General features: G+C 35.9%; 1 protein-coding gene across 1 annotated transcript in view; it reads left to right on the top strand.

The window, feature by feature from the left end:
* The first annotated feature begins 3,317 nt into the window (after positions 1 to 3,317).
* LOC149830369 (NAD(P)-binding Rossmann-fold superfamily protein) overlaps positions 3,318 to 24,042 on the top strand; it is a 44,064-nt gene continuing 23,339 nt past the window's right edge. Inside the window, exons 1-2 of the mRNA XM_090016477.1 lie at positions 3,318 to 3,452; positions 18,892 to 19,032. Of these exons, the coding sequence (XP_089872603.1) occupies positions 3,318 to 3,452; positions 18,892 to 19,032 (276 nt within the window). The remainder of the gene's footprint in view (positions 3,453 to 18,891; positions 19,033 to 24,042) is intronic.

Below are 24,042 nucleotides of genomic sequence, written 5' to 3'. Positions count from 1 at the left end.
AAAACCCGAGTCCATAAAGATCTGTTTGAATTTTTATCATTTAGTTCCTTGGATAGTTTAGTATTTGGTTCATTTGTAATAGATATTGAATTATGTATTTGATCCAATATGCATGTTTTATTAGATTATGATGAGTTTTATCTTTTAGAGAGTTATCATAGGATTAGCATTCTTTTCCTATAAATATGGGAAAGATTTAGGATTAGAGATAGTCAATTTTGAGAATTCAGAATTAAGATTAAATTTAGTATTTCTAATTATTTTGATTTATTTTATGTTTTGAATTAATTTCTTACAATTTCTATTATTCTCAGTAGTTTCCTTGAATTTTCAGATATATATTTTTTTTATTTTTTGAGATAATTCATAGTTTGGTAGTTTTATCGTAAATTGATCCCTCTCGGTTTACATCAATACGAAGTATCCGTTAAAGAGGTGGATAATAAGCTAGGCTAGTGCTGTTAGAGGTGGCAGGGTTTTATAAGGCTTAAAAATCTATATGTTTATTTACACGAATACCTCTCGATCAACTTGGTGCAAGTTGTTTTGATTCAATCGGACCTCAATGTGGATTCAATATGGTCCAAATGCTGAGCATTGGCTTCAGATCATGTTTTCTCAGCCTAAAAACACGATTTGAAATGTCTAAAAAATTTGTAAGTGGTTGATTTTTTAATCCTTATAAAACCCTGCCAACATATAATTGGAGAGTTTAAGTGTCGACTAGAACTAAGCATGACATGTAGATCATATTTGTAAAGTTAGTTTCACAAAAATTGTTTGGCTTGTGTTGGTAAAATCGGTTGCTCAATCATTGTTTTTTAGAGGAAAACCAATTTTTGTTGAGATACAGAAGAAATTATGTATGTTGAAGATCCATTCTTTCCCTAACTCGATGATACCAATCTGGGTTGAGCATCTAACAGATTTGGAAATAGTCCAACTCAGCTTCTCATTGGCCAAATAGCCGATTGAGACGGGAGTCAAAGTGGAGCCATTGCAATTTTCAAGGGAAATAAATGTTTCACTTTCAAAAAGATGGTTGAAAAAAAAACGGCATAGAAAAATGACTTAAAAATATCCTGAAACAATACATACAGGTTAATTCAGTTTCAATTTTATAAAATGGGATAAAAATGGACATGTATATGATATTTTTCTTCGAAAATCAAGTTACGGTATACGAACTATGGGATTCAGACTCATGAATGATTGTGATTCTAACCAAGGTACGATCCAATTGGATCTATAATTGAGTTTTTTAGAAAAACATTTTTTAAATATAAATTTTCATGTTCTTCCTCCCAAAAGAATGTGCTTTTTTACCATTTTAAAAAAATAGAGGCTTTTTTTATTTTCAAAATTTTATTGAAAAAGATATGTTTTAAACAAAGTTTTGCTAACCGTGTTCAATACCGGTTTGTCCAGTGTCAAACATTTTATATTAGCTTTGTGAGTGTTCTATTAATTGAAATGTTCAAAATACTCTAAAAAGCAATTCCGACTTTAAAAAAACATATCATAAAGTCACTTTCAGGATTTTAATTTTATATTGTTAAATACCTTTTGAAAAGTTTATTCAAATTTTTTATCCCCCCAATCAAAGGACACATTTTAACTTAAAAAGTAACAATGTATTTTCAAAATGTCATTAATTTTGAGAATGTTTATCCATTTTGATCGATTGAATACTGATAGTTTTAACATTAATAAATCCTACATGTAAGTATTCCTATATTTAGTTAATGAAACCATTTTTATAGGAATGAACAATTTTTATTGAAGTTATAATTTTTTATGGATTAATTTTAGAGTTCTAAAAATCTTCATTTCCTATGTTGTTCATGATATTATTGTGTTACTAACATGATTTTAACATTTTTATATTTTCAACGGTTTATTATATTATATATATTTCTTATATTTTTAAAACTTACATGTACCAATAATTTCTCAAAGATTTTTCAGAGTAAAACGTTTTTATAATATCACAAAATTATCCCATGCCTAAAAAAGTCGTGATGTCATCAGCAGCAGGGCAGACACAGATCTAATTGGATTCGGGTATGAGATCAGATCCGGATCTTCACCTATGAGTTGTAGTATGCCTCAGCCACTGGACACAGTCGATCGATCGATCGAGAGAGAGAGGTACGACTTCTCATTCTCTTCCTAGAGATCGGAGATTTCTTGTTGCATAGATGTTGGTGTTGACAATCCAAACGAGAATTTTGGTTATTTATCCAGAAATGCATTCGATCTGTATGATTGATTCTGAAAACTGTTGTTGATCTCTTCTGCAATTTTCTGTTTGCGGTTTCATACTTGTGCATTTACTCTTTGCGTTCTGTATGATTTGCTTCTTCTCCTTCTAATCCATTTTTAGATCCGTTTTCCTCGGTGAGGGGGGTGTTCCGATGGATCCGCTTATTCAGAAAAGTAGGATAAGTTGGGATAAGGTGGATATCCCAACTTATTCTGCTTTTCTGGGTAAGTGGGTACATTGTTTTCATCGGTATCGTGATCTGTGGGCTTGCTTGTTAGAATATTTACCTGCGATATACTCTTTTTATGAGATTTCCAGGGGATAATGTGTGTAAACTGAAACCGACTCATGGTGGTTTTCTTGAATTCCTTGTTTTTAGGGAGCAATGGGCATTTTGTCATGGTTGCCCAAGTTTGTATTAGTTTTTTGATATTACAAGACTGATATAATGTTAAACATGACCAGAATGCATATGAAATTTATAGAAATTACAGCCACTATGACCAACTGCTTGTATACTTGGCTATTCTTTTGGGTCTATTTTATTCCATTCAAATCTCATTTTTTTGTCTATTGAACTTGTGATGAGTTCCTTAAGTTATCCTTAATTATTTCTTTGGAGCATCATGATCCTTCAAATAGTTCAACAATGAAATTGACTGAGTAGTATCACAAAAGTACTGTGATGACTGTGTGTTTTTTTGGTGGCATTCTCATATGCTACGATATTTTTATTCATCTTAGCTGTTTCTACAAAGACAGTTATTGGATACATGATACAGCTGCTTTCGTGGGATTTCTTGCTAAGAATAATGGATTATACATAGGATATAGCATCCTAGCCATTTTTTGTACTCTTCAAATTGTTATTAGTTAAATCTAGAATTACATATGCAATTATCAAAATGTTGATTTAAAGTCTTGCTCATCAATTTATAAGAAATATAGTGTCATATTTTGTTATTTTTAACAGATGAGTTTGATTTTTTTTTCCATGGCCTCTAACTGTATTAGACATGCATGGGGTGGTTGGTTTTGTGCTGTGAAGGATATGGCAGTCGAAGATCCAGTACTGCCTAAGATTGCACTACTTGGTGCTGGTACTTTTGTTCGTTCCCAGTACATTCCTAGGTTAAAGGAGATAGCACATTCCATGGTTCTTAAAGCCATATGGAGTCGTACCGAGGTATACTTCCATGCAAGTTCTATTTATTGATGTTTTAAGTTCATGTCCTTCTGAATAATGATTTTGATAGAATGATCATGTTTCAACTAGCTCACTTAGTCATCTTGAAGCAATAGGTAGGAAATTTTACTTATTATAGAATTTATTGCTTAAGTTCCATCAGAATCAACCTCAAACTTGGTTTATTTCATTTGGTTGGTTCCCAAGATGAAGGTATGTTAAACTCAAGAATTAGTCCACCTATTGAAACAAGGGAAGAAGTTCCCTTGCTTAAAATTGTCCATTTGTGCTTAGTCAAGCCTTTGTATGGGTACCGTGTATTTAAATTACTTGTATTTATTTCTTGAGCTTAACTAAGGGTAATTTCATGAAATTGATACCAAATGATGAACCAAGTATGCCACTGATTGTATTAAATTTTTTCATGGAACTCTATGGTGTTGCTATTGGTTAATCAAATATAAGCAAAATCTTTGACAAATTTTTGACGTTTTTTTGCTCAAGGTTACTCTAACCCTCATGCTGCCAGAAGTGAGTCACCAATCATGAAAATAGATTGCATCCTTGGCAAGCTCGAGTTGTTTTCCCTAAGAAGCTTGCTAATAGAAAGTTTGTTGTGCTAGATAATTATTATCATGTGAAATCATTTTCATACAAAGATGAAAGCATACAAAAGTGTTTTCTCATGAAAACTTTTTTTTATTATGCATGATAGGAGGATGAGTTTTTTTGTTTAATAGATTGGAAAATAGAATTAAATTTAGCCACGCTAAATAAAATATTTTTTATGTCTATTCTAAATTTTCAGTGTGCTCGTGTGAAAGCTTCTTGGTGGAAATTTCATCAACTTAGATCTTCCAAAACCTCCATTCTCCATTCTTTTCTTGTTCTTTCTCTCTCTTTCTTCCTCTTTTCTCTCTATGGTCGATAAAGAAGTTGTCACCGTTCCCATCAAATTTGATGGGAGCAACTATAACATGTGGGCCATGACGGTGAAAAGAATTCTTATGGGTAAGGAATTGTGGCAATATGTTGATGGTTTTGCTCCATAACCTCAACCTATTCTTTTAGAGACTACAGTTGGAAAAGATGGACAACCCAAAGAAGAGACCCTTAAGGGAGTGAAAAGAGAAAAAACTTTGTTAAAATGAAAAAAAAAATGCCTATAAGGAGTCGGAGGTGGGCCATGCCAAGGTCCTTTCTCTTTTTATGGAAAGCATAGATGAAGAACCATGCTCCAATATTCTTGAGTTTGAAAGGGCGGTTGAAGGTTGAGAGTTTGTTAGACAAACTTATACCAAAAAAGATGTCGCTCATAAATGAGATCTAAGAGATAGGATCCATAATTGCAAACAAGGTAACAAAACTGTAAAGGAATACTATGGTGCTCTTAAGCGACTTTGGGATCAAATGGCTAAACTTAAGCCAATATGGGAAACACCAAATGATGCACTTCAAAGAAAGAAGAAAATTATAGAGGAGCTATGTAACAGGGATTCAGCTAGCAGGGTGCCGCACCAGTGTCGACGCGGGTGCGGCACTGGGTGGGGTCAACCCGACTTTCGGTCCAATTTTTGTTTTTTTTTTAATTTTTGCCCTACGAAATGGGCTGCGGAATTTTAATTTTTTTTTTTTTTGGAGGGGGGGGGGGGGGGGGGCGGGGGGAACCCCCGGAGCCTTCTATATATATATATATATATATATATATATATATATATATATTTTTTTTTTTTTTACATTTTTGCCCTTGCCGCACCCCCGCACCCAAGGTTTTTGAAAGTGCCGCACCCCCGCACCCGCACCCATGTGACATAGTAGAGGAGCAATTCTTTCAATTCATAAGAAGCTTTAGACCCAAATTTTAACAAGTTCGGGTAAATATCATTCATAGGGAAAAAACCCTTCCTCTACATGAAATCTTGGCTGAAGTTTGTATGGATGAGACAAGGTTGAAATCCATGTCCGAATCTAAAGATAATGTGTTGGTCATTTTTAGACTGGGCGCCAACACTAATACCTATAAACCACCTTATTTTTCAAAACCTTACTACGGGAAGATTTACAATAATGAGTTAAAAAGATTGATTGTCACAATTGTGGAGAACCGGCACATCAAGTCCTATTGCCCAAAATTCAAAGGAAGAGAAGAAAAGAAGGTGATGTTTGTAGGATCTTCATAAAATGATAAGAGTTTAACCGATGAAGACTCTAAATCCATTGGAACCATGACGTTGTCCCAACTCGTGGAGACTCTTCAACCACTTTTCAAGACTTTTTCTTCCTCAATTTCGGTAGTCACAGTCTCTACATCATCTCCTCCTAGTAAGGTCTCTTGGCTTTTAGATTTCGAAACTTCATTTCATATGACCCCAAATGAATCTTTACTTTCTGATTGTGACACTAATTCAACAAAAATTCATGTTTTACCGTTGATGGAACCTCCCTTGATATAAAGGGTATTGAAAATTTTAAAAGTTTTTCAATTTTTTTTCTCAAAAACTAGATTTGTTCCAAAATTAAATTTGAACTTTCTTTTCGTTTCCCAAATTGTGGACCATGGGTGTAGTGTCGCCTTCTCATCAAACCAATGTTGGGTGCAGGATCTGCACTTAGGAAAGAAGATTGGGTAAGGCCATAGAGAAGAGAATCTCTTCTACATGGTTTGACTTGTCCTTCCAAAAGAAACTTTTTGTTATAATGTACAAAATGTGGACATTGTTTTGTGACATCAAAGGTTAGATCATCTTAGCATATCCAAATTGTCTTGTGTACCACATTTGAAAAAAAATTGGTAATGAAGAATTTCATTGTATTGATTGCATTCTTGGCAAAATGAAAGCTCTTTCTTTTCCTGATAGAACATTTTTCTCCTCTAAGCCGTTTGAATGAGTGCACTTGAATGTATGGTGTCCTACTTATGTTCTTTCTAAGGTGGTTATGCTTACTATGTGATATTTGTTGATGGCTATTATTGATTTTCTTGGATTTATTTTCTTAGGCACGAATATGAAGCCTTTCAAATATTCAAAAATTTTCATAACCTAGTCAAAAATAAATTCAAAGCTAATATTTTCATCTTCCGCTCTGGCTCAATGGAAGACTTTATGTCAAATGATTTAAAAAAATATCTTGAAACAAATGGAATTTTGCATCAAAGATCTTGTGCCTATACACCTAAATAAAATGGTTTGGTTGAAAGAAAACATAGGCACATAGTTGAGACAATTAGGACCCTTTTGATTTCAAAACACGTTCCAAAAGAGTTTTGGGCCCAAGCTTCTTTGATTATCGTATATCTTATCAATAGAGTTCCTTCCACCAAACTCCAAAACATTTCTCCCTATGAGCAACTTTTTAAAATCCCTCCTGATTATTCTAGACTAAGGTACGATTTTGCAAAGGACAAACTTTATGTTTCTCAAAATGTCTATTTTGTAGAAAAAGAGAGTTTTTTTTATCAAAGTGTGCCTAAGAAAAATAATGAATATTCTTTCTTACTTGAGTTATTGCCTAAGAGCAATAATTGCATGATTAATGATGATGAAAATGAAGAATGTCATCCCAATATCCACGATGGTGCAAATCTTGATCAAATTGAACCTATATGAATCCGATATAGTAGACGTGAAAATGACAACCAACCCAGTGCCCTAGAAAACTATTCCAACTTAGAAAGACTAATTAGGAGAAGTGACTGACATATTTGTTTCATATGAATCACTCCCTCTCCTATATAGAGCCTGCCTAGCTAAAATCATGTCCTATTTTGAACCAGCAACCTACAACCAAGCTAAGAAATACCTTGAATGGAAAGGGGCCATGAACGATGAACTAAAAGCACTTGAAAATTCCAACACTTGGGAAATAATAGACTTACCCAAAGCTAAGAAAAACTATAGGTTGCAGGTGAGTCTATAAAGTTAAAACTATGGCTAGATTAGTTGCAAAGGGCTATTATCAAGAGCATGTTATAAACTACGATAAAACCTTTGCACCCATATCTAGGACCACGATGAAACCTTTGCACCCATATCTAGTATGACATATGCTAGGAATCTTATAGTAGTAGTTGTTGTCAAGGGTTGGAAAATTTACCAAATAAATATAAAAAATGTCTTCTTGAATGGGGATTTAAAAGAAGTTTATATGGATTCACCTCTTGGATATGAGGTTCCTTCTGGAAAGGTATATCATTTGAGAAAAACTTTATATGGTTTAAAACAGGCACCTAAAGCTTGGTATACTAGATTTATTTCTGTTATGCTTACACTTGGATTTAAATATTGTTATAATGACATTGCTATGTTTATTAAGAAATCTAATGCTGAGATTGTCATTCTTCTACTTTATGTTGATGATATGATCATCGCAGGTGAAGACAAATAGGAAGATAATCATATTAAAGTTATTCTCAAAAAATATTTTGAAATGATTGATCTTGGTTTTCTTAGATTTTTTCTAGCAATCAAGGTTGCTTATTCTCCTTGAGGTATCTACTTACTCAAACCAAGTTTACTAATGATATTATTGACAAGTCCGAGATCACTAATGAGCAATGTTATAAAAACGCGCCTTGAGGCGTGACCTTCTGTGCCTCAAGGCGCAAGCCTGAGTCGCAAAAAAAATTTTTTTTTTTTTTTACAACAAGATTTCTGAGACAATCAAAAAGACTTTTGTAGGTTAATCTCATATATTTTTCAGTTATTTCAGTTATGTAATCAGCTTCTTAGTACATTACTATATTTTAACTTTTGTTGGTTAATCTCGTATATTTTTCAATTATTTTAGTTATGTAATTAGTTTCTTAATATATTTTAACTTTTGTTGGTTAATCTCATATATTTTCCAATTATGTAATCAGTTTTTTAGTTACTTTTATATGTTAATCTCATATTTTTTAGAAAAATCTCATATATTTTAACTTTTATAGGTTAATCTCATATATTTTCCAGTTATTTCAGTTATGTAATCAGTTTCTTAGTATATTTTAACTTTTGTTGGTTAATCTCATATATTTTCCTGTTATGTAATCGGTTTCTTAGTATATTTTATCTTTTGTTGGTTAATATTATATATTTTCCAGTTATGTAATCATTTTTTTAGTTACTTTTATATGTTAATATCATGTTTTTTAGAATAATCTCATATATTTTAACTTTTGTAGGTTAATCTCATATATTTTTCAGTTATTTCAGTTATGTAATCAGTTTCTTAGTATATTTTAACTTTTGTTGGTTAATCTCATATATTTTCCAGTTATGTAATCAATTTTTTAGTTACTTTTATATGTTAATCTCATATTTTTTAGAATAATCTCATATATTTTAATTTTTGTTGGTTAATCTCATATATTTTCCAGTTATGTAATCATTTTTTTTAGTTACTTTTATATGTTAATCTCATATTTTTTAGAATAATCTCATATATTTTAACTTTTGTAGGTTAATCTCATATATTTTCCAATTATTTCAGTTATGTAATCAGTTTCTTAGTATATTTTAACTTTTTTTTGTTAATCTCATATATTTTCCAGTTATATAATCAGTTTTTAGTTACTTTTATATGTTATTCTCATATTTTTAGTACTTATTTGAGATTTTCTATTTCTTATTGGTTGTTATTGAAAGTTTTCCTCTGCACTGCACCTGCGTTGAGAAAGAGAAGAGAGAGAGAGAGAGGGGGAGAGAGAGCAATTACGGCTGTCACGATTTCAGTAAATGAAATCGTGATCTAACTTGAGTATTTAAGTTACATTACAGTATGGGTCCGGGTCTGGTGTATCCAGACCCGATAAATGTAAAAATAGTTACATGGTTACGTTACATGTTACATGGATTGGGTACATGGATCGGGTCAGATCCTATGCACCTTTTTCACCCCCCCTCAAGTTGATTATGGTTTTGAACCATGAACAACTTGCTTTTAAGCATCCAAAAGCGGTCCTTGGTTAACCCTTTGGTAAATATGTCTGCAACCTGTCTTTCAGTGCTGACAAACTCAGGCTCAATCTTTTTTTCTTCAATCTTCTGTCTCACAAAGTGTTGGTCGATCTCAATGTGCTTGGCACGACTGTGATATACTGGATTGAAAGACATGTTGATGGCACTTTGATTGTCACAGAGCAAGGTAGTGTGGGAGATCTTTTCTCCTACTTCAGTTAGAAGATGCCTGATCCATGTGACTTCGGCAGTGGCAGCAACCATGGATCTATATTCTGCCTCAGTGCTTGATCTAGCGATAGCTTTTTGTTTTCTACTGCTCCAAGAGACTAAATTTCTTCCAATGAAGGCACAATATCCTGATGTAGATCTTCGTTCGTCAGGATCCCCTGCCCAGTTTGCATCACAATATACAGTAATTTCGTGCTCGTCTTGGCCATATGACTATGGTAAATATATCAATCCATCTCCAATAGTCCCTTTCAGATATCGAAGGATCCTCTTGACTGTTTCCATATGTCAAGTACGTGGCACATGCATAAATTGAGACACTTGATTGACTGAATAAACAATATCAGGTCTAGTGAATGTGAGGTATTGTAACATTCCTATTATGCTACGATACCTGGTGGGGTCATCACACAGATCTTCATCATGAGCGCTAAGTTTTTGATGAAGTACACTCGGAGTTCCCAGAGGTTTGCAGTCTTTCATGCCTGCCTTGCTGAGAACGTCTACAATGTACTTGTGTTGAGTGAGTATCAAGCCATGAGCCTGGTTATCAACTTCTACACCAAGAAAATAGCGTAGAATTCCAAGATCTTTCATTTTGAACCTTTGACCTAATAAGTCTTTTATTTCTTGGATGTGGTCCGCAGAGTTTCCTGTGATGATAATATCATCGACATAAATTAATAATAGAGTGGTCACAGGCGGGCTTTTAAAAATAAATAATGAGTGGTCCAGCATGGAACGTGAAAATCCATGTTTCTGAATCTCTAGCGAGAAGCTATCAAACCAAGTGCGAGATGCTTGCTTCAGGCCGTAGATGGCTTTTTTTAGCTTGCATACATGAGTTTTACAATTTTGTTCTTGATATCCAGGGGGTTGTTCCATGTATACTTCTTCCTTCAAATTCCCACGTAAGAATGCATTTTTTACATCAAGCTGACTCAACTTCCATCCATGTTCAACAGCCAAGGAGATGATGATTTGAATCGTTCCTATTCTTACAACCGGACTAAAAGTCTCATCATAGTCTTGCCCTGCTTCTTGAGTGAATCCTTTTGCTACAAGCCTTGCCTTATATCGTTCAATGGTTCCATCTGGCTTGTACTTGATTTTGTAGACCCATTTGCATCCGACAACATTTTTATCAGGTGGTCTGGGAACAACTTCCCATGTTCCACATTCATGCAAGGCTTGCATTTCATCATTCATGGCTTCTACCCATTTCATAGAAGCGGCTGCCTGATAATACATGATGGGCTCTTCGTCCTTATTGATGGCAGTTAAAAACAGTTGAAGATCCAAGGAGAAGTTGTTATAAATGACCCACCTGTCAATAGGATGTCGTATGCGGTTTGATTTTCTGGCTGCAAGAGTATGAGAAGGCACAAGATTGGCGATTGAGACATGATCTGAATGGCTTGATGTTGTCAGTCTCTGTCTAGAATAGACAATACCTTTGTATCTGCCCAGTACTTCCTCTGCATTCTGTGACCCCGACGTCCCAGTGTTCTCAAACACATCTTCTTCTTGTTGCACACAGTCTGAGGAACATGCTTCATTGGAGCCAACAAAATGTTCTGAGCTCAGCCAAGGATAATAAATTTCAGTTGGCATATTCGTTGTGTCAGCTCCGTGATCAAAAATTTGTTCATCAAAGACAATGTTTCTTGAGGTTCTGATGCGTTTGTTGGTGGGATCATAACACCTATATCCTTTGTAGTCATTTGCATATCCCACAAATCTGCACTTTTGGGCCTTGTCTTGAAACTTGTTTCTCAGGGACTGATCGATATGTACATAGCAGACACATCCCAAAACACGCAGATCATAATAACTAAGATGAGTTCCAAAAAGACAGTGATAAGGAGACTTATTTTCCAGAACAACCATAGGCAGTCTATTTATCACATGCACGGCAGAATGAAAAGCTTCTGTCCAGAGGTTGATGGGAAGATTGCTGTCATGAAGCATACTCATGGCACTTTCAACGATATGCCTGTGTTTTCGTTCAACAATTCCATTTTGTTGAGGGGTGTGAGGACAGGACACCCTTCTTCCTATTCCGTTATTTTGAAGAAAAGAAATAAAATCACGGGATGAGAATTCCCCACCTCCATCACATTGAAAAAATTGAATGGACTCAGAAAATTGATTTTTGACAAGGGAAAGAAAAATTGAAACAAAGAGAAGACTTCCGACTTATTTTTTATGAAATATATCCAAGTGTATCGAGAATAATTATCAACAAATATTAGATAGTATTTGCTTCCAGATCTAGAGGCAATTGGAGCGGGTCCCCATACATCAGAACAGATTATCTCAAAAGGTTTTGAAGCTCTCTTATTAATAGAATGAAAAGGCAATACATGACTCTTGCAGGAAAGACAACTGGAACATTTGTGACTTTTCTCATCCCTATTGAGACTTTCTTTTGGAATGAGATTATTAGATACAAGTTTCTCAATAAAAGGACTCCCACAATGTGCTAACCGACTATGCCATAAGAATGACTTATTACATTCAGAAATACTAAAAACATTAGCAGAAGAGGATGAACACGACTCTAGTGAGGGATTTGAATTCAGGTGGACAGGGCGAACGACATGACAAGGAGCTTCTTCAAAGACATACATATTGCCTTGTCTCTTTCCTTCAGCGAATGTTTCCCTCGTGCGTAGGTCCTTGACCTGCACAGAGAAGGGAGTGAATTCAACTGAAGCATTATTATTATCAATAAGTTTGGAAACAGAGACAATATTTTTCTTAATGTCAGGAGCATGAAGAACGTCTGAAAGAGTAAGAGTGGAATATGACATGGGAATGACAGTTTTCCAACATGAGAAACAGGATGGTGGGATCCATCTCCAGTGACAATCTTACTTTTTCCAAAATAAGGAATGGGATTAGAAATCTTACCTGCATCGCCTGTCACATGACTCGCTGCCCCTGAGTCGACAAACCAAGTACCTTCATCACTTTGCTTCAATTTCAACTTTGACAAGGCAGATATTAGCAGATCTTTAATCTCTCCACTATTTGATAACTTCCTTTTGCTTTCTTCTGTGGACCCTTTCCTTTATTCTCTGGATTATGCCAACAATTCGATTTGATATGCCCATTTTTGTTACAAAGGAAGCAAGTAGGAATGGTTCTTGATCCCTGCGCATGAGCTGACGTATTTGGAGTGGGAAGCAGACCACGCCCTCTGTGTCCACTGCGCCCTTGTCCTCCTCGTCCTCTACCATAAGTCACTCCTGTGGCAAAAACTTCCTGGGAATTTGTGTGAATGTGAGATTTCTTAGAGAACCCTACTGAATCAATTTTGCTCGCAACTCATCAAAGGTAGGAAGGGTAGGAAGACACAATAGTGAAGTGACGATCATATTGTAGTCAGATCCCAATCCACTCAGAGTCTGTTGCACCATATCACTGTCACTCACCGCGCATCCTATAACTGCAAGTTGGTCTGTGATAGTCTTCATCTTGTTCAGATATTTCATGATGGTCATGAAATCTTTTCTCAGCATTTGAAATTCCCTCTTGAGAAAAACCATTCGTGCCTGCGAAACTTGTGAATATGTTTGAACCAATTTTTCCCAAAGTTGCAAAGCAGTACAATTGTCGGGAATTGCAACAAGGATCTCTTGGGACAAGGTGGAAGTGATATATGCAACCACCGACTGATCTTTCCTTTCCCAGTTAAGGTACTCTACATTCTTGACATACACAATTGAACTTACTCCTTTGTCATCTTTTTCTTCTCTCATAACAAATTCGAGTAGAGCGAGAGTGGTTCCATCAAGGTGACCTAAGAGACCTTGACTCCTTATAAAAGGAATGATTTGTCTCTTCCAAATCAAGAAGTTTGAGGTAGTTAACTTTTCAGAAACGAGTTGAGTGAGAAAACTTGAAGAAAGATTGGATGAAGAGGAATGAAGATCCATGAAGAAGAGTTTTAACAAGAAAAAGGAACCCCTTTTTGTGTTACCAGAGTACCCACAGAGTGCTCGGTTTGCAGCCAGAGAGGTTTGCTGACTTTTTTTTTTTTTTACGACTAAGAAACTCGAAAATTGGCGACAAGAGGCTGTCAAAAGAAATGCAAACTGTATTCCAAGACTGAGTTTACTCTTCTACTTTTGTAAGGTCGGATATTTAATCAATGAAAAGAAATTCAGACTGTAATTTTAATGTGGAAGCAATGAGGAACGGAAGAAAAAGAAGAAGAAGAAAAAATCCATACTGTATTTTCAATGTGGATCCCACTCGTAACAGTCAAGAGGAATATAATACGAGAAAGGGGTCTGAGAGTCGACTCAAAAGAAGTTGTCACATAGCAGGCTAGACATCAAAGGGGTTTAGAATCCCAGATTTGATGTCGCAGGTCTGCCCCGAAAGCACGATCAGACTTGGATATCCAGCCCAGTAGAAGAAGGAATATCCTGAACCGGGTTTCACGTGATATCGTGAACCAGAAGAAGGGATATCGTGAACCAGGTTTCACGTGATTCCCTTACGTGAACAACTTAGGGATTCACGTGAGACGTGAATCCACTAAAAAAGGAGAAGAAAAGACTGAAGAAAAACAAAAAAGAGAGAAAACGAGAGATGGAAATTGGGGATGGAGGTAGAGACAAAAATCTGAAGAAGAAAAGAAGATGGGAGATGAACGAACCTCAAACCTTTGATCTGTCGCACCTTTGGAATCCTCTTCAACCCCTAGATGGATCTAAGCTCTTATACCATGAAAGTTTTCCTCTGCACTGCACCTGCGTTGAGAAAGAGAAGAGAGAGAGAGGGGGGGGGGAGAGAGAGCAATTACAGCTGTCATGATTTCAGTAAATGAAATCGTGACCTAACTTGAGTATTTAAGTTACATTACAGTATGGGTCCGGGTCTGGTGTATCTAGACCCGATAAATGTAAAAATAGTTACATGGTTACGTTACATGTTACATGGATTGGGTACATGGATCAGGTCAAATCCTATGCACCTTTTTCAGTTATTTCATCAATAAAGCATTTATTTATTTATATTTTTAGATATTTTTTTATAATTTTTTTAAAGTTTTCAAAAAAAATATTTGAGGCTTACGCTTTATGCCTCGCCTTGGTTTTTGGTGGAGCGCCTCGCTACGCCTCAATGTTTTCACAACACTGCTAATGAGAAAAGGGTGGATACTCTAGAAGTTATCAATACTAAAATGAAAAAAGATGATGATCACCTCTAGAAGATCCAACTCTGTATCACCATATGATTGACGCCTTGAGCTATTTAAATATTATCCGACCTGATATTGTGCATGCAGTCTAGATTGCAAGTCAGTTTCAACATTCTCCCACTACAATTCATATGAGTGTTGTGATGAGGATTATTAGATATTTACATAATTCTACTGCTAGGGGTCTTTTATTGTCTTCATCTCCCTCTCTTGAGTTAATTGCTTATTCTGACTCAAATTGGGGAGGAGATCCAAATGATTGACGCTCAACTACTGGTTTTTGTGTCTGTTTAGGTAATTTTGTAGTGATTTGGAGGTGAAAAAAACAGCAAAAAAATATCATTATCATCCACTGAAGCTGAGTATCGTGTGATGGTTGCTATAATATCAAAGATTGTTTGGCTATAAAGTTTGCTTGAAGATATGGGGGCTCATTTGCAGACACCCTGCAGAGTATCATATACATAGCTGACAACCATACATTTCATAAACGGACTAAACATATTGAAATAGATTGTCACTATGTCCGTGAAGAATTCCTGAAGAAGACCATTATCTTTTTCTATGTCACCTCAGAGTATCAGTTGGCTGACTTCACCAAGGCGCTTTTGTCACCTCGATTTCATTTTCTCCTTAACAAATTTTCAGTTTTTACTCCATAAGTTTGAGGGTGACTTTTAACGTACATTGTGTATGGATATGTATATATATGCTATATATATGTTTTTTATGTTATATAAAATATCTATCTATAGTAAAATATGCAAAAATACAAAACGAGGGCCTCTAAGGGCTTACAAGATCATAAATACAAAGTGCATATGCACATACACAAGTCCATCTAAAGGACAATACAAGAGCACAAAGGCATAACACAAACACTAAGCACATTCAAGACATCAAAGAATTAAAGAGAGGAATACAAGGATGTAAAAAATATTCATCTTATTGAGCATGAATGCTTAATAGAAGCATTCGATACAAGAGGGAGAATTGCCCCATTTATAGCCAAAAGGAGAGGACTTAGAACCCTGCGGACCACCCTCAATGGCTCTAAGCATGGTTTTAAAACTCGCCGAGTCAACTCGGTGACTCGGTTGACTCGGCTCGGCTCGGCCCTCCAGCGAGTCAACCCAATAGGGTAAACTTGACTCGGCCTTGACTCGGCCTAACTCGGTTTGACTCGGCCGAGTTCTGGGATATTTGAAATTTGATTTTTTAGGTATTTCAAAATAACAGTTTAATAATAAATAATAAATTACAAGACAAACCAGTTCAAAGATACAATAATCTATCAATCTTTATGTGTTGATTAAACATATTGGCAAAAAAAATGATTCAAAGATCTAACAAAAAAGTGAAGCATACACGTATCGGTGCTTGTACTTCATGTTCTGGTGTTGGGTGCCTTTGAGTGTTGTTTTATGAACACATATCATATCCTTCATTGTATATAAAAATACATTTTTGTACAAAGTCTGTATCACACCTGTGCATAACAATCTGTACCCTGTCATCCTTATTTTTTGACAGAAACACCCATATCATACCAGTTGTGTTGATCTTGTACAGTATGCTTGTACATGTATCCATGTGACAACATTTCCCTTGGTCATAATTGGAATTTCTTCTGGTGATTCATTCTCTTATTGTTGTTTTACCTTGTTGCAACTAATTCAATCTGGCTTTTTATGCAAGATGATGTGTTGCTGTTCTCAATGAGGTGAGATCACTAGAAAGGAAAGCTAACAAAAGCTAGGGTGTCTTCTGGAGAAGTTTAGCTGAAATTCCTAAACCATTCTATTTAGAAACTTGAGTTTAAGTATGTTTCTAGACTCAGTTACATGGGGCCTTCATTGAATACCAAAGACATGCTTGTTATGAAGAAGTTTCTTCATGTAACTTGATCTTTCCATGTGACCTTGTTATGAAAAAGTTTGTACTTTTTCTACTCTGAACTTGCAATTTTTTATTGTCCACTCTTTAGACTATATGTTTACTGGAAAACATGGTTTGAGACAAATTATATATTGTTTTTCTTTTAAAATCAAAAGTTAACAAAACCCGGTCCGAGTCACCGAGTTGACCCGCCGAGTCATGAGTCAATAAAGAACGAGTCGAGTTCCGAGTCACGGGTTTTAAAACCTTGGCTCTAAGAGCTAAGGACCATAATGCCCTTAGCTCAAAGCAAAAATACAGAAAAAGAAAGAAACAAACAAAGACTAAAGTGCCCCTAATGGGCACTTTCTCTTATAGTTCTGTAAAATGATGAAAATATCTCTACAGAGCATTACCTATTATATCATTATAAATAAGATATATACATATATATATGAATATAATATGTATATATGTACAATATGAAACATATATATATATATATGTATATATATATGATAATACATATGTATAAGAACTGAACATATTAGGCCTCATTTCTCGTTCTGCCCCATTCTTCATAGTTTTGAAGTGCTTTATGATAGATCTGAACTGTTAGATGTGTTTAACATGCTCGATTTAGTGGGTTTCGACTCTTGGATCATGTTTTTTCGACGAAAAAACATGTTTTTATGAGCCAGGGAAAACTGGTACCTTTATAGCCATTGATTTTGGATCACCAGAAGGTCAGATTCCGGTGATCCAAAAGTCGGTTCCCACTAAACAAAACCTATAGATCACATCTATGGTGTCAGATGTGAGAAAAATTACCAAAAAAATGTGATTTTGAGAGTGCAGAACGAGAAAGTGGGCAGCGCCACCGCATTACTCCACATATATATATATATATACAACTTAACACTATCAGGGGTATTTTAGTCTTTTCTTATTTGTAATAGGGTCGGACTAGTAGGGGTTGGTTTTCTAATTTTGTTTTTACTTTTTTGCTTTTTATTTTTTATAGTTTTTATATTTATAGCTGTTGGGACAGCCCAACTAGTCGTTGGGCTAGTCCCAATGGCTATATTTGTAGCAGTTGGAGCTAGTCCAACGACTAGTTGGACTGACCTCTTTTGCTTCTTTTGTGTCTATATATAGGGGAGTTACCCATTGTAAATCCCATGCTTTCCTAAGCATTTTGTGAAGCAATACAAGTTATATTTTTTACATTGTTTGCTCTCTTGTGATTTGTAGTTGTGTATATCTGTTGCGAGATTGTATTTGGCCCATAAGCGGCCCTTTTGTATTTGTGCTCTCTTGTAGCCCTTAGTGTCATTCTCTTATATTTTTCATTATTTCATTACAGAAAATAGGTGAAATTCTTCCATCATAGGCTAAAGCCTATTGAATTAAATCAAAGGCTCAACGTGCTTTTAGGTATCACCATCATTAAATTATTCCAACTACATGGGATTGGTTTGATGAGTTGTTTCTATATTGCTTCCTATCCAGGGCTACAGCCTAAGTCGGTCTACACTATCATATCCTCACATCCATCCTCCAAATCTTCATCCGTATCCCTCTTTACCTAATTCCTTATGCTTCCATCTTGTTCATCTTTCTCACGGATGTTGTGATAGGATTATTTAGGTATTATCATGACTACTCTAATTACCATTTGGCATTCAAAATGAGGACTAAGGTACACCACCTCTAAAGAGTCTCTTAGCGGCCTATGCCATGTGAGAGATCACCAATGAGTGTGCTTATTTTTCTATAAGGAACTTGGGAAAAGCTAGATGATCATGCCCAATACAAAGAAGGAAGAAACAGTTACTTAGCCAGGACCTCCAACCCTTAAAATTATAACGATCCTGTCTTCTTTCTTCAATCATCTCTTCTTTGCATCTAGAACAAAATTGATGTCCTCATCCTAGTATGCAAACCATTTTTATTTAAAATATGATGTACATGTGCTCCTGCCCCTTGACATTTCCTTTGTCGATGTTTTTTTGTTACTCTTAATGTCCTTTGCAGTAATTTTTATGCCAATTTAATTGTAAACTGAAGATTTTATGAAGCATTTCATGTTTTTATTTTCCTTTCTCACCATTTAGTTGCATAGTTTGCATGTTACATATCTTGTGATGTTCCTTTAATTCTTCATTGTCAGGAATCTGCCAGAACTGTTGCAGATCATGCACGTGAATTTTCATCAAATATAGAATGTAAATGGGGAGACTCAGGCCTTGATGAGATCATAAATGACAATTTGATACAAGGTGTAATAATCGTATTGGCAGGTCAAATCCAGGTATTACAATAGTCACTTCAGTTTACTTGATCTGTGGGAAGATTCTTGTTCTTTGAAAATGTGCACACACCCAGTACTATAAGGTGCTTACCGACCAAATTTCTTCTATCTGTATCTAGTTATTGTGCATATGCATGCATACATGTGTGTGTGTGCATGTGTAAAGCGTGAAGGTATTATGCCAACATGAAGTGTCTGAAGAAGGCTTTCTTCAGCTCATCTGATGATTGGAAGCTTGCCCATTCTGGCTATTGTTAGATTTAGAGGGTTCACCGGAAAATATTCACAATGAGTGAAGAATAAAGCTGAGGAAGAAGAGACTGCTGCACAATCAGCGCCGTCAGACTTACAGCCTGGGTTCTATTCATTTAACAATATAAAGAGGGTTACAAAATATAAGGGGTCGATTCTACCCCTGATAAAATACAAAAAATTACAACTGTAACACAAACTAAAAAAAATGCCACATGGATCTGGATCTGGACTAAACAAATCCAGTCTGATCCAATCTCCTTTTCTTTCACTCTCCCTCAAGTTGTACATGGTTTTGAACCATGGCCAACTTGCCTTTTAAAGCCCAAAATTTGTCTTTCGTGAGACCCTTGGTAAACATATCTGCCACTTGCTCTTCTGTATGGACAAAGAGAGGTTCTATTTCTTTGTCTTCAACTTTCTGTCTGATAAAATGTTGATCAATCTCAATATGTTTTGTTTGACTATGACAAATCAGATTGAAGGAAATGTTCATAGCACTCTAGTTGTCAGACAATAAAAATGATTGCGAAATGGGTTCTCCTATCTCAGTTAATAGATGCCGCACCCAAGTAGCTTCAACAGTCGCAATGGCCATCGCCTTGTACTCGGGCTCTGTGCTAGACCTAGCAACCACTTTTTGTTTGCGGTTGCTTCAAGACACTAAGTTTGGACCAAGGAAAATACAATACCCTGAGACAGACTTTCTGTCATCTGGATGTCCTACCCAATCAGCATCAGTATAAATAGTAATTTCATGAGCACTTGCCTTTGTCAAATTTGGTCTATATACAATTCCATCTCCAATTGTTCCCTTTAAATAGCGCAATATACGTTTTACCGCTTCTATATGACCAGTACGAGGCTGATGCATGAATTGGGAAACTTGATTGACTGAATATACAATGTCAGGATAGATAAATGTAAGATATTGTAGCATTCCCACTATGCTACGGTATCCTGTTGGATCTTGATATAAGTCTCAATCTTGTTCACTAAGCTTCTGATGCAAAACACTAGGAGTACTGAGAGGGCGACAATACTTCATCCCTGTTTTGGTAAGAACATAAAGAGTATATGTGTGCTTACTTAGTTAGTTTTGCTTTATCTCTGTCAACTTTCACTCCAAGAAAATAACATAAATCTCTAAGATCTCTTATCTTGAATCTATGACCCAAAAGCTTCTTAATGTTCTCAATATGACTCCTGGAGTTACCTGTAAGAATAATGTTGTCCACGTATATAAGAAGGATGGTAACAACAAACTTTTCTCTAAACATAAACATGGAATGATCAAAGGCTGAACGACAGAACCCATGCTTTTGTATCTCAAGAGAAAAACTCTCAAACCATGATCGTGAGGCTTGTTTCAATCTATACAAGGCTCTTTTCAGCCTACAAACATGTGTCTAAGTGTTCTTTTCTGCATATCCAACTGGTTGCTCCATATAAACTTCTTCCTTCAATTCACCATATAGGAATAAATTTTTGACGTCCAATTGACTCAATGACCATTCATGTTCAGTAGCCAAAGATAGAATGATGCTAATGGTTCACATTTTTACCACAAGACTAAAAGTCTCATCATAATCCTGCCCATGCTCTTGGGTAAAACCCTTTGTAATGAGCCTGGCTTTATACCTCTCAATGCTGCCATCTGGTTTACGCTTGATTTTATATACCCATTTTGATCCCACAACATTGCGATCAGTTGGCCTAGGAACAATCTCTCAAGTACCACATTCATGTAAGGCTCCCATCTCTTCATTCATAGCTTCTACCCATCTCTTTGATGTAACAACTTGATAGAATGTAGTCGGTTCACTCTTCTGTTCTAGTGAGGCAAAAAATAATCGAAGAACCATAGAAAAATTTTCATAACTAACCCACCTTTCAACTGGATGTCGAACTCTGCTAGACCTTCTTGGACCAGACGATTCATCAGGAGCAACATCCAAAATACCTGTCCCTGTGCTTGGATTTGAAACAACACTAGTATCACGTCTCACATGTTTAATTCCACTGAATTTATTCACACTTGGATCTGTTGAATGATTGCTATCATTCACTTCTGCCGTATCAGGAGGCAATGATTCTCGTATGCATTCTGATAAACAACCTTCTCCTGTATTAGCAAAAAGTTCTGCATTCAACCAAGGATGATAAACCTCAATATGTGATGCTGATTCTTTCTTATAGAGGGTTTGATCAGCAAGGTCCATCTCATCAAATACAACATTCCTTGAAATTTTGATATGACCATTTGAAGAATCGTAGCAACGGTATCCCTTGTAGCTGTTGTCGTAGCCAACAAATCTGCATTTCACTGCCTTTGCCTGAAATTTATTTCTTAAGGAACGGTCAATATGAACATAATACACACACCCAAAGGCACGTATATGATTATAATCAGGCTCAACTCCATATAGGGACAAATAGGGTGTTTTATCTTCTAAAATCGTCATGGGCAACCTATTTATCACATAAACAACCGTATGAAAAAGCTTCGGTCCATAAAAAGATGGGAATTCTACTGTCATGTATCATACTCATCCCACTTTCAACAATATGACGATGCTTTCTTTCCGCAACTCCATTTTGCTGAGGCGTGTATGGACAGGAAACTCGTCGATTTATCCCATTACTTTGGAGATAATCAATGAATTCTGTGGAGGAAAATTCTCCACCTCCATCACATTGAAAATGTAAAATATTCTCAAAAAATTGATTTTTGACAAAAGAATGAAAGGAACGAAACAACCCAAACACTTCAGATTTTTTTTTTATAAAGAATATCCATGTATATCTGGAATAACTATTGACAAAAATGAGGTAATAACGAGAACCAGATTTCGACACAACTGGGGAAGACCCCCAAACATCAGAACATATAAGCTCAAAAGGTTTCGAAGCTCTTTTATTGATGAAATTAAAAGGTAATACATGTCTCTTACAAATTTGACAACTAGAACACTTTTGACTACTCGACTCTTGTAAACTGGACTTTGGTAAGACACCATTTGACCCAAGTTTTTCAATAAAAGAATTACCACAATGACCAAGACGTGAATGCCAGATATTTGGCTTATTACATTTTGACATACTCAAAAGAGACTCAGATGACAGACATGGCGATGATGCAGAACTGGTGAGCTTCGAAGAAGAGGGACGAATAGACATTGTTGGATCTTCCTTGAAGACATACATATTCCCATGTTGCTTTCCTTTAGCGAACGTCTCCTTCGTGAGAAGATCCTTCACATACACAGAGAAGAGAGTAAATTCAACAGAAGAATGTATATCATCAACAAGTTTAGAGACAAAAACAACATTTTTTTTATATTAGGTGCATGTAACACATTGAACAAGTTGACAGAAGAATAAGTCATGGGAATAGTAACATTTCCAATATGAGAGATGGAGTGATGAGATCCATCCCCAGTAACTATGTTATTACTTCCAAAGTAAGGGACAAAGTTCGAAAGCTTACTAACATCTCCAGTGACATGGGCTGCTGCCCCTGAGTCCACATACCACACACCTTGATCATTCTGCTTTAAGTTAAGCCCAGAGAGAGCCGCCAACATGAATTCTTTCACTTCTCCATTGACTTTCACTGTATTTGATTCCTTTTTAGGATCTTCTTTGGGTTGTTTCCCTTTATTTTGGGGGTTGAACAAACAATTTGCTTTAACGTGACCTTTCTTGTTGCATATAAAGCAAGTGGAAACGGGCCACTGATTTTGATTGCCTGGAATAAAAGGTGAAGGAGAACTAGGTATAGGAAGTATACCTCTTCCACTAGAATAACCTTTTTCTTGCCCATGCCCTCCCTGAAAAGCAAAAGCCCGACGTCCACGGCCATTGCCAGTGTTAGTCATGAGAACATCATGCATAGGAGTCAATGTTAAAGATTCTTCAGAAAAGCCCTTGAGACTCATCTCATATTGCAGAAGCTTGGCAGGCAGATCCTCAAACTTTGGTAATTCAGGCAGGCAAAGTAATGATGTGGATAAGACGTGATATTCCGGGTCTAAACCACTGAGAGCTTGTTGTACCTTTTCTTTATCTGTTACCTCATGTCCAACTACACCCAGCTTATCACAAATATTCTGCATTTTGTTTAGATACTCCATCACTGACGAGGAACCCTTTTGTAACAACTGAAACTGACGTTTAAGATGCAACACACGTGCTTCAGATATCTGAGAGTATGTGCGAACAAGCTTATCCCATAATTCTGCTGCTGTACACTCATCTGGGATTCCGATCAACACTTCTTGAGAAAGAGGTGAGGTAATGTAGGCAACAAGAACCTGATCCTTTTTCATCCATGCAGTATAATCTGGTTTCAGACAACCTTAATGACAGCAACCTCTTTTTCATCCTTCTCCTCTCGAGAGATAAATTCTGGTGGGATCGGGACTGTTCCATCAAGATGACCAACAAGATCTTGACTCTTAATGAATGGGAGGATTTGCCTCTTCCAAATTAGGAAATTCGAATTTGTAAGCTTTTCAGAGACATGTTGGTTCAGGAAACTTGAAAAAGGAATAGAGATTTGAGAAGATGAATCCATTTCCATGACAAGCAAAAAGGAGCAAAGAAAGATTAGAGATATTCTGCCTTTGCTGCAAACAAAAAGTCATGGCAGAATGAAAGTATGAAAAGAAAGTAAGAAAAGCTCTTACAAACTCTGGAAAGAGAGAAAAGAAATCAAGGAAGATAGAAGATTGAAGGAAGACAGAATGTCGACAG

The sequence above is a fragment of the Nuphar pumila genome, chromosome 8 (assembly GCF_984573655.1).
Source record: "Nuphar pumila chromosome 8, dmNupPumi1.hap1.1, whole genome shotgun sequence".
NCBI lineage: Eukaryota > Viridiplantae > Streptophyta > Magnoliopsida > Nymphaeales > Nymphaeaceae > Nuphar > Nuphar pumila.
The sequence above is the reverse complement of the archived record's forward strand: the minus strand, read 5'-3'. Positions and strand labels throughout refer to the sequence as shown.